The sequence below is a fragment of the Pollicipes pollicipes genome, unplaced genomic scaffold, assembly GCF_011947565.3.
Source record: "Pollicipes pollicipes isolate AB1234 unplaced genomic scaffold, Ppol_2.1 Scaffold_3447;HRSCAF=4054_pilon_pilon_pilon, whole genome shotgun sequence".
Taxonomy (NCBI): Eukaryota; Metazoa; Arthropoda; class Thecostraca; order Pollicipedomorpha; family Pollicipedidae; genus Pollicipes; species Pollicipes pollicipes.
In genome coordinates, this window is record NW_023596297.1 from 6,008,621 (window position 1) to 6,020,302 (window position 11,682).

Below are 11,682 nucleotides of genomic sequence, written 5' to 3' on the forward strand. Positions count from 1 at the left end.
CAGGTGTAGCTGAAGTGTTTAGTTCGTTATGGAGGCTGCTGAGACGTTAACAGATGTCCGTAAAACCTATGGGTTTGTTTTCTTAGTCACGTGGGTAAGTATGACCATTTCTGTCGGTGTTCGCACCATTCAGCCCAATACAAAAATGTTGCTCGTATTAGGTGGGTCACGTGGACGAAGTACACCCCTCGATATATCAATGTTTTCATGGTTTCACCATTAACATCATCTGTAAACTGTCCCATGTGTGTAGCTGTTTCAAGGTTCTATGTGTGTCCTAAAAAGAAAAGAATACTAAGAAAATTCTACAATACAAATCCTGAACACAGAAAGTTAATGAACTCAGTTATGAACTCATCACCAAAACGACCGTTTCACGAAGGCACGCCTGTGTCCGATGCCTTCAACCGAACTGCTAAATTGAAAATCGAGTCACTGCGTGAGTCAGATTTGAATCAGCCAGTGTGCTGCACTGGTGTAACGAGATGCTGCTGTGGCTTGAACCAGAGGGCAGTGTCATGAAAGCTGTAAAATCGTGTGCTCCAGTTGACTATGGCCGGTGTCCACGCTCAGGATGGTGTCTTTTGCATTATTGTATCCTCCGGAAAGCGCCACATTGCATGCACGGTACGTTGCTACAATTTCGTCAGTTTCGTTCGTATAATTTGCCTGGCCTGCCCAGAACCACCGACATGCAGTTTTCACGTAAAGTAAGTTTTAAGCAATGCGTAATGGCTACACCAGTCAACCTCGATGCAAGCGAAACAAAGTTTTAGGTTGGCCGTTGGGAGCTCTTATGTTGACAATAATTGACTTTGAATACACCAGGAGGTCGCGGCCAAACAACGTTATCAAGCAAGCCCTGGTTATGCTATCAAAACAAGATGCTTAGCCTGTGGTGTTGTGTTTATACGCAAATATTCATATTTCATTTATTCATATTCATACATATGTGCTGCTCAAGAATGCGTCTGCCCTGGTCAATACGGAAGCCCTTAGACCAATCATAGATAAGTCGTCTGCCCTGACGCCGGGGGACAACTGATCCGGGCATTTGGCCTCGGATCAACACAAGAGCCCTCGTTGGCGCAAAAATGCATTTTATTGCCCCAGGTGGTCAAACAGTTTGCACAGAGACTCCAGTTTGACGGCCATTGGCTGAACTGGGTGGAGGATCCCGTTGGTGCTGGGGGCTCTGACCGACACAAGGTCTTTCCATTGCCTCACTGGGCACCCTCATCATAAGTTATAATATCTCCCTCATTGTCGGGGGGCTGCGACCAAGACAAGAGGCCCTCTGGCATTCGGGGTCCCGTCCCTGCGCCTATTCAGCAAACGTTTCTCTGGAAGACTTAAGACTTCTTGCCAACACAAAACGCTCTGTTAGGCGCCGTGGGCCCCTGACCGACAAATGGCCCCTCGCTGTTTCAGAGGTCCCAATCTCCCGGCCAATGCTAATCGTGGCCCCCGGTCTTGTCCGTGCTTGGGAAATGAGCTCCCATGGCTCAGACCGACTCGAAGCCGACTGTTCAGTATTGGTGATCTCTGACTGAAATAGAGGCCCTCGGTGTCCCAGGGGTCCTTAATCGATGTGAGAGGCCCTCTGACCGACAAGGACCTGTCCCTGCGGGCCGGGGTCCTTCATGCGACCTACGAACAGCCCTCTGTGCCCTCCAAAAAAACGTTTGGTCGTCGGTCCCAAGAGGCCCTCCGGGCTCCCCTGTGGGACCCTCGAACACCACCCAGGCCGAATATGGGTCCCCTGCAAATACATGACCCCTATTGGGCATTGCGGTGCCCTGACCGACAAAGGGGTCCCTTATTGACTCAGGGGTCCTGATCAACGTAAATCACGGGCCCCGGCCTTATCTCTGCTGGGAAATGGCCCTCAGTCTCAGACCCACGGCGGAGTACTCTATTGGCGAGTTCCTGGCGCGTCACGGTTGTTAAACCTCCACCACAGGGACGCGTTTTGCAACTTTGGGTTTGGGATGAGGGAGGGGTTGAGCGGGGAAGAATAACCCTGAATACGCGTAAAACAGCCTGCTCCCTGCTTTAATGCGCTTCCATACCCTGCCTCGGTGAAAGATGTCGATTGGCATCGCAGTCATTTTGTTTGGCATCTATTGTCGAAACCAGATTTCGTTAATTAACGTAGGGTCGATGTTATGCTGCTTCAGACGTTTGATGAGTATGACTACGAGAGAAAGGAGTGTTAGTTGATGTGCGCGACTTTTAAAGGGTGCAGTGTAAACATCGGGCTGGCTTCAAGGTGAGGTGGAGGTAACAACGCAGCCCCCATGTTAGACATGCTGGACACGGCTTGCGCGGTTTTGGATGTCATACTCGGACGGTTACCGCTATCGGCTTAGCCGACTAGTGTCGATCGTCAAATTTTTGTAAGTGCGATTGCTCCATGAAATATTCACGTCAAATTCAAAGCCGGCACATCTGAATGACTCTTCCGAACGTAGACGGATTGTATATTGGTCACATTTTTGGGTGCAATATTTAGCCGGTTTATTTTTAATATTTGATAAGATATCGTGGAAAAGTAATGCAACTTGCTGCCGTCTGTAGAACCCAAAACATCGCTGCGTAAGGCCATAACGCTCAGACAAGAGGAAAAGCTAGGTAAGAGTCATCGAGACACATCAATCTTGTAATTAAAAACATGTAGCATGTAGAAAGAACAGAACATACTCAAATAAACCGAGTAGGAACGTAAAGCTTTTTAAGTGTGGCTAGATCAGCCAGCTGCACTTAACTGAACGTGACGTCTTAGCTTTCTCTTTCTTTGTTCCTTTTATCTGTGAAACAATAAGTAGAAACCCTCTTCAAAATTGGTGTAATTTTGAGCTCCCACTTCCAATGTCTTCCTAGCACTCAACCCCAGAAGGTTAGGGGGCAAACTCACTGTTGAACGGTAGGGGGGAGGCAGCGGGCCACCCAAAGGAATATAATTTGACACCCGTGTAAACGAGGTTTTCTTACCACCTTCATTTGACCAATGCCTCCAGAAAATTGAAATCCGAATATTGTCGGGAAAGGAGCTCCCAACTCATTAAACCTAAGGATGCTTTACTCTCATACGAGGCGGGCCTCCCAATGTACTCCCCGGTGCTTCCTATCTGTAATCCCAATCGTCACGATTTACCGTACCTAATACAGGTAGCCAAGGAATTTATGGTCCAGCGTGATCTCCGCATTTGTCACAGGAGCGAAAGTCAAAGCTAAATTATTGCGGTCAACTCGTTGGGCCTCTCAAGATTTGGTCTGTCATTAGCCACAGCCCGCCGCAATGGTCTGCAGCCGTGCCTGAGGTGATTCAGTGCTCTCAGCATTATGTCGCGTGTTGTTCTTGGTCACTGTTATCTTATCGCTGCTTAAGCCCGGTTCCAACCAAGCCTTCCGGCCCGGAAAACCAGGCTGCCTCGTCCGGAATTCCGGGCCGCAATGCATCTGGCGGTAAGAATGCAGGGGAAAAACTGGATCTCTGCTGACCGTCCGGCCGGCTTCTCCCACCGGCCGGCAAGGACCGGACCGGGTCGTCATGGGAAGTTAACTTCAGTTCAGGTTTTGACCGGCGCCAACAAAAAAACAAAAAAAACAAAACAAAACGGAAAGGCCAGGGCAATCATTGTGATGCTCACGTTTCGCGTCAAAGTGCGGCCAAGGAGACAGGCGACAAGGTGAGGCAAGTATATATTTAAATTGCAAACTTGCTGGTGACGTCTCTCTGTCTTTCTGTTTGTCTCTCTGCCTCTTTGTTTGTCTGTTTGTGTCTCTCTGTCTCCCGTCTCTGTCTCTCTGTCTCACCCTTGCTCTCTCTCCCTCTTTCTGTCACTCTGCTTCTGCATCTGTCTGTGTCTCTGTCTCTGTCTCTGTCCCTGTTTCGGTCTCGGTCTCGGTATCGGTCTCGGTCTCGGTCTCGGTCTCGGTCTTGGTCTCGGTCTCGGCCTCTGTATCTGTCTCTGTCTCCGTCTCTGTCTCTGTCTCTGTCTCTGTCTCTGTCTCTGCCTCTGTCTCTGTCTCTGCCTCTGTCTCTGTCTCCCTCTCTCTCTCTCCGTCTCTGTCTTTCTCCCTCTCTCTCCCCCTCTTCCCCCCCTCTCTCTCTCTCTCTCTCTCCCTCACTCTCTGTCTCTTTGCCTCTTTCTGCCTCTTTGTCTCCCTGTTTCTCTGTCTGTCTGTCTGTCTGTCTGTCTGTGTGTATCTCTGTCTCCTTGACTCTCTGTCTCCCTGTCTCTCTATCTCTCTGTCTCTGTATCGTTGTCTCGCTGCCTCTCTGTACTACCTGTACTACCTAACTATCGGCGAAGACCTCACACCACCTGAATGACCCACATAGATGCCTCTATCATTTTTTTTCTAAATTACACCGTATGCAACATTTCCACTAAAAAATAGCTGCGCATGAAAGTATCTCTTTTGCGAAGTGTATTTCGAAAGGTACATTCGAAAGTAACCTCACGTATTATTGTGAATTCCCGGACGGGTGCTGCTAGGTTCCATAAAGAGATCCCCGTTTACCAAATATGAATACTTTCTACACATTGGCGACAACTTTAATTTTTTGTCGCCCCGGTCCATCCACCTGGCTTTCCGGGCCGGCAAACTTGGTGGGAACTGGGCTTAACACAAAAAACGCTGCTTTGACAGATTTAATGCTAGAAATTGAGTTAACGCTGCTTTTAATTTTGTGATACCGAATGGAAGTGACGGAGTACTGGGAATCGGTTTTTAGCCAAGAAGCGGGTTTCTTTTTCTTGTTCGTTCTCAGCCGATTGGCTCCCTTCTTCCCTCCCCTGTTTTAAATCGCGCCATTCAGGTCAATAAATAAGCCCAAAACTCTAGTGTCATATATTTGTTCTTGTGAATTAAATGGACTAATCATTGAAATGACAGAAACTGAGCTATCACTGGCCCATTGTGTTCGCACGGTACGATAAAAAGCTTCGAAGAGGTACTTTCACCCTTTGAAATCGCTCGCCAATAAATCCGGTTCTCAACAAGCCACACCGGGGACCGGTCACCGGATCATGCGGACAGTGCCGGATGACCGTTGAGAGGCGGTATCTTATCCTGCGCTGCTGTCACACCAATCGATCGGGTCCACCGGACAGGGACGGCCAGCCACGGCTCATCGGCAGGGCAAACCCGGGCCAGCCTCCTCTGGCAGCGTCTACCGCGCCGGAGGTGTCATCGGCGGCGGCTCAACTCGCGGCCATTCTTCCCGTGCGTCGAAGCGTGTTGAACGCGCCACTCTGGACAGGCTTATAAACCTGGGCAACGGGGTTGGGGGCGGGGGGGGGGGGGTCTTTGTCGCGCTACCGCCATGGAAGATTGGTGGGACATAGGCAGAATGATTACGTAAGTTGCCTAGTGCATTTGTGAGGAGTATTATGCATGTAGATAAAACGGTATTAATTGTCTTACCCCTCGTAGAATAGCCAGGAGGACAGATACTGATATTTCGGCTACATGTCTGTATCGAAACGAATACCAGTAGTGATATTCCAATAGTGATTCATTCGCATTGCCCACAGATAGTGACTGCTGAAATTCGTTTTGATAAAGACACATGGCCGAAATATCAATGCATCTATCTGTCCATTCTTTTGTTTATTCTAGAAAGAATAACGCTTTTAATGCTGTGTTATCCATAGACAGAATAAGCTAAAAAGGTGGGTTTGCTCTCCCACTTTTTCCGAGGCATAGGTGTCGCTCCCGCTTTGTGTTCCCCCTCCCCGGCTTTTCCTGTTTGTCTCGCCCTCTTTCGTTCAGCTGCGACAGTTCACCAACCGAGGCATTCAGCGACTGGTGTAGAGTGCGGAAAATGCAAAAATCTATGAGCTCAACTGATTGAACCATTCAAGGTCCGCTGTCCGACCGATTGATCAGCCCATTTTCCCTCGAAACTCAAAGTAAAAACCGCGCTTTGCGTTCTGCCCTTGAAAGACATGCCAACCCCTCACATCTAACAGGCGCTGGAGCTGCCTGTCCTTACATGCGACGCGGCCGCCCGGCGCGTCGGCACCGACGCGACGGCGCGCGGCGCCGCGCAGTCACCGTCGGAGGGTGCGTCAGGGGCGGGCAGTGTCAGGCGGGTCACTGCGCGGAGAGGAGCCCCGTGCGGCGTCCACCGGCCGAGGGAGAGCGCCCGAGGCGCGCGGCGGTGACGAGCAGGGCGCTCCAGAAGCGGCCACGGTGGAAGAGCGTGGGAAGCGTTGTGGGACGGTGAAGACGTTTACAGACGCGTCGCTTCAGAACGTCTCAGTCCTGGCTCTGAAGCTCGACACTGGCGACGCAACCAGGCGGCGTAGAGGAAGTGCAAGCTCCAGGAGCGGACGACGACAAACGGCGCGGGGAGCATTACACAAATACGAAACATGAAGAGGCCCTGATGGGTGCAAAAAGCACGTTATAGGTTTGTGCTTCGTTGGCGCCTCACACTCTGAATGAGAGGCATAAGAGTGCAGGCAGGCTCGAGCCGTGCCAGGCTCTGACCATCTACGCTCTACGCTCGTAAGAGCACAGACAGGTTCGGGTCGTGGCAGGTCTGACGTCTACGAGCCATCTACGCTCTGGGCACAGGCGCGGCCTGATGCAAAGGAGACCGTTTCCAAATGACGCCAGGAGTTGCCGCATGAACGGGGGGCACGACGGTACCGTTGAGCCTGGGCGGAGGGGCGACACTCACGGTGAGTTCTAGTACCCATTCACTGGAGACAAGCTAGTGCGAATACAGTTTGTCTCCAGAACGTAAGCCTCAAGGGAGCGGAGAGCGCCGCGGTCACCAGGTTCGGGATCGCGCCGGGCCGTGAGAGTCCGAGGCCAACGCCAGCGGCCGGATAGACGGTGATGTGGGAAGCGTACGAGGTGGTTGTGTGCGTGCTAACGGTGCTGAACGGCGTCGTCTCCGTGTGCGGCAACTTCACCTTCATCGTGATGTTCTGCCGCAAGCGACAGCTGCTGACGCCAATGAACGCCTACCTAGTTTCGGTCAGCGTGGCCTCGCTCGTCGTCGGTCTGGTGGTAATCAGCGGCATCAGCTACTTCAGCCGACCGTACCACCTGGGTTTCGACACGCCGCATGTCTGCCTCTACCAGTGGGTCAAGGCCTGCTTGATCACGCTCTCCTCCATCGGTATCATCTACTGCATGCTGGCCATCGCCGTGGAGCGGTACCGCACGTGCATGGGTCCGCGCTCGCGCGGCGCCTCCCTCTCCAGCACCTTCGTGAGCATCGGCGTCATCTGGGCGGCGGCGCTCGCTTACACGGCGGCCACCAAGTACCTGACGTTCCAGCGGCTGGAGGCGTTCGCCGTGCTCATCGACCGCGGGCGCGGCACCAACGTGACGGCGCCGCCGCCGTCCGCTGTCACGCTGAAACTCTGCCACTACTGCGCCAGCGCCGCCCGCAACGTGTGGCACTCGCACCTCGTCTACTTCTCGTTGGGCTACGTGCTGCCGCTGGCGCTGATGACCTACCTGTACGCCTGCGTCATCCGCCGCCTGGCGCGCAACCTGCGTCGCAACAGGCACAACAACACAGAGCGCGCCAAGATGCGCGCCATCAAGGCCATGGTGGTGAACGTGTGCGTGTTCGCCGTCAGCTGGGTGCCGTTCTTCCTGGTGCAGATGATGGCGCCGCTGTACGCGCCGCGCCTGCTCGCCGGCGGCCGCACGGAGGTCATCGCGCCGAGCACGCGCCTCTTCTTCGACTTCTGCGTGCTGTTCGGCACCTCCAACAGCTGGGTGCACATCATCGTGCTCTTGCGTTACACGTCGCAGTTTTCGGCGACCGTGCGCGAGCTGAGCGCGTACGGGTCGCGCACGGCGCGACGCGCGGTCTCCAGCGTGTCGCGCCGCCTGCGACGCGGCGGCGCGCGCCGGCCGTCGGCGCTAAGGACCCGCTTCAGCGCCGAAACCTCGCAGACGGTGGTGGCCGTGTGCCAGCAGCACCGGCTCTCTGTGCAGCTCCGCCTGGCCGAATTCAAAGAGGGCGTCGAGGTGTGAGCCGCGGTGAGCGGCTCCGACTCGCCCGCCCGCGCCGCGGGAGAGCGCGCAGAGCTGGGGGTGCGGGGTGTTGTAAGGTACGGCGATTCACGAACGGCGGAGGGACGTTCCGTGACGGCCGTATATAGTTGCGAGCGAGAAATGTGGCACGCACGGGTATGACGATGGAACAAAAGCGAGTTACACTAGTGGAAAGCAAAGTGGGAGAAGTGACCTCAAGTCCTGATCTATTCGTGCCATTAATTTGTGTTGTTCATTCATGTAGTTAAGCTATTGCCATCATGAATTGAAAGAAAAATAATTACTGGGAACGCTGACTCCCGGCTGACCACAGCCTGTCCGTGACGTAACTCGCATAACTCGCATGCCGGCCGGCGCGCGCCGCCACGCGTCCGTGACGTAACTCACATAATACATAGACGCTAGTTCAACTGTGTAATGCTTGTTAGTGCACGAAATGGTGCAGAGGTGTAGCCACTATGTGTTACCGGTGCTCACGAGTCGCATATATTTGTCATGGTAGGACGTGGGATTTTTTCACTGACTAATCGCTAAGGACAATTTATAGGCATTATTAGGTATGCCACCAAATTTTACGTGGCTCCTTTTTGTCCAAGGAACCCATGTACGTCCTGCGTATCCAACACCGTTTAGCGGAGCAGGGTTCGGCTATGTAAAGACTATGTAAGACATGACCAGTTTACCAAGACAAGCAAGTCGAGAGAGATGCCTGACATAACGCCCTCGTCCCTCTACCGTCTTGTCTTGACTTTCCCGTCTCCAAGTTTGTAAGCTACTTCGCTCCAGTCGCCTTACGTCTGTCAGCACAAGTGTCACTTGCCATACTTTTGAACAGGCTTAAGTCTACCAAAGAAGCGTTGAGGCAATGTAGCTCAGCGGTGCTTTGAAGAAAAAACCTGAGAATTTATTCTGCGTCGCATTATTTGCTCGTACCTGGCTGCATGGAGGAATCATCCATACCGTTCCGTGAATGACAGTGACTTTTAAAACCTGACCTGAAAACTCATCTGGCAATTTCGGTCCAATCTCAACCCGGTTTTCCTCACCAGGTTTATATACATCCCGACCGGACATGCGTACGATGGACTTGTACGCTACACTAGCGGCTGCGATTTTCTTACTCTTACATCGGGTGGCCAGGATGTCCGTCTCTATTCCCGAACCTGAGGGCATAGGTGGAGCCTCATAACAAAACCTTGACTGGAAGGGGAGCCAATGTCTTTAAAACCTTGAAAATGTCTGCTGTTTCAGTGGCTTGGAAAATATCTTGGTTGATTGGAGTTACATCGTGATAAGAGGAACGTAATCCGTGCCGGTCAAGGCAGCTCTAAAGATAAACAGACTTCTAGCCTTGATCCGAGGTGGACGCTGTCCAGATATTCCAACTGGTCAAAGCTCGGCTTTCCTGTCGTTCCACGCGACCATCAACTGTACCGAATCCATGTATAATCAGCCTGTGGCCAGACCCAAGGATCCATGTTTTGTCAGTTTGCAATGGCACCACTGTAGCGCCGCCTGGGCTGGCACGTGGCCTCACTAGCGCCCTCTGCGCCGGGTCCCACGGGCGGGTCTGCCAATGGCGCCCCCTGAGTTCGGCGGCTCTCACGGCTATCACTGTCTCTGCCTGGCGGCCGGCCCTGCTCGCCACCGCTGACCGCCGGTCCGACCGCGCGCCCTCGGAGTGGCGCACACTCACCGGCCACAGCGCGCTCACAGGCACGCGACGCGCCACGAGTCTGGCGCGGTCGGCGGCCCGCGGTCGGCCCGCCGGCCGCGGTCTCAGGTCACGGAGTGAGGTCCGCGGTCAAGTTCAACCGTACGATGCTCGGTCGGCGGACAGACCACATGGCAGACGGCTGGGGTCGGCGGCCGCACTGACGCCTGTAGAGACTTGTTCAGCTGTGTCGGGTGGGTGCACAATAGAAAAACATTGATGGTGGCCGCGGCGCACCGAATTTGATGAACAACTGTTCGAAAATCAGACGAATGAGGCAATCAAATTATAGTCCCAAACGTGGGGATTCAAAACATCTAGTGATTTACGGGATATCTTTCTCATCAACCGTTTGCCGCTTACGTCACCGACAAAGCAAATATGAGTTGCACTTTTGTTTCTTTTGACGTAAACAAATGCCCTGTGTAGAAGGAAGAAATAATTACAGGCATCACAGCAGTGTCGCATACACACACACATACACACACACACACACACACACATGTATATATATATATATATATATATATATATATATATATATATATATATATGTATGCATGTGCATACATATATGTATATCCGTTTTAATAGGTAGTATTACGGTGCTATGAGCCAACTAAAAAGGATGCGGAGGTGGTGGTATCTCCATTTCTCTGTATGTCCTGGGTTAAGGACACTACGTTTTTTACGTGCCCTTTTTCTCTTCCTAAACTTTCCATGATATTTTATTGCAGTTATTTGAGTAAGCCTGTTTTTTCAAACATTCTCACACACGTCACTGGGCTCGAGTCGAGATGTCACTCACCACAGAAAAAAACGAAACACCGCGAGCAGCGAGCCAGCTCGTGTGCCACCGTATGTCGGGGTCTGACGCGACACCATGCAGCTAAATGTCGCCCTGCCTGGCTCGAAGGGCAGCGCCGGTCCCTGCACCTGCCACGGAGAGTAACATCGGTCCCTGGACCTGCCATGAAGAGTGATATCAGTCCCTGGACCTGCCACTGAGAGTGACGCCGGTCCCTGAACCTGCCACGGAGAGCGGTGCCGGTCCCTGGACCTGCCGCGGAGAGTGTCGCTGGGCTGCGAACCTGCCACGAAGAGCAGCACCGGTCCCTGGACCTGCCACGGAGAGCAGCACCGGTCCCTGGACCTGCCACGGAGAGCGGCATTGGTCCTTGGGCCTGTCACCGAGAGTGGCACCGGTCCCTGGACCTATCACGGAGAGTGCCGATGGGTTCCGGACCTGCCACAAAGAGCAGCACCGGTTCCTGGACCTGCTACGGAGAGTGTCGCTGGGCTCCGGACCTGCCACTGAGAGTGACGCCGGTCTCTGCGCCTGCCACTGAGAGCGGCGCCGGTCCCTGGACTTGTCACTGAGAGTGACGCCGGTCCGTGCACCTGCCACGGAGAGCGGTGTCGGTCCCTGGACCTGCCACGGAAAGTGTCGCTGGGCTTCGGACCTGCTCGGGAGCTCGCTGCCTCCCAGAGGGTGTCACCGGCTCCGGACATGTCCCGGTGCGCGACTCCGGCCGTGCAGGAGCAGGCTGGGCCGCGCCGCCGCCGTATGCAGGTCAGGCGAGCCGCGTCGGGCGGGCTACCTCCCGGGATGGCCAGATAATTGGAGCGGCCCGAATTGATCGCCGCGTGATGCAGGCGTGTCCCGGGTGGGCGCCCGGCCGGGGAGCGAGCGCGTCGGCCGGCCACACCTCGGACGGTTGGCCAATGGGTCAGAAACAAGCTGCCGGAGATGGGAGACAGGCGCGCCGGAGCAGCTGGACGGCCTGCTTTACGACAGGGTGTTGGACGCGCGGATAGATCCGCTGACGCTGCGTGATACCCAGTCGTCCTGGGTGCAGCTTATGGATTGCAGTGTGGTGTGGCTGTGTGACTCGGTCAGACAAGGCCTTACTGGCTCAGTGGCTAGG

The 11,682-nt window shown here is 53.8% G+C and overlaps 1 protein-coding gene across 1 annotated transcript; it reads left to right on the forward strand.

The window, feature by feature from the left end:
* Positions 1-6,861: 6,861 nt before the first annotated feature.
* Positions 6,862-8,019, forward strand: LOC119091538 (substance-K receptor-like). Its single transcript, XM_037214347.1, has 2 exons — positions 6,862-7,851; positions 7,939-8,019. The coding sequence occupies exons 1-2, from the start codon at positions 6,862-6,864 to the stop codon at positions 8,017-8,019; spliced, it is 1,071 nt and encodes a 356-aa protein (XP_037070242.1).
* The last annotated feature ends 3,663 nt before the right edge of the window (positions 8,020-11,682 follow it).

Excerpts from the sequence above, each read along its gene's own strand:
- LOC119091538 (XM_037214347.1), top strand. The coding sequence starts at position 6,862 with ATGTGGGAAGCGTACGAGGTGGTTGTGTGCGTGCTAACGGTGCTGAAC. Across the intron at positions 7,852-7,938 it reads CGCGCACGGCGCGACGCGCG|ACGGTGGTGGCCGTGTGCCA; the intron begins GTCTCCAGCGTG and ends GAAACCTCGCAG.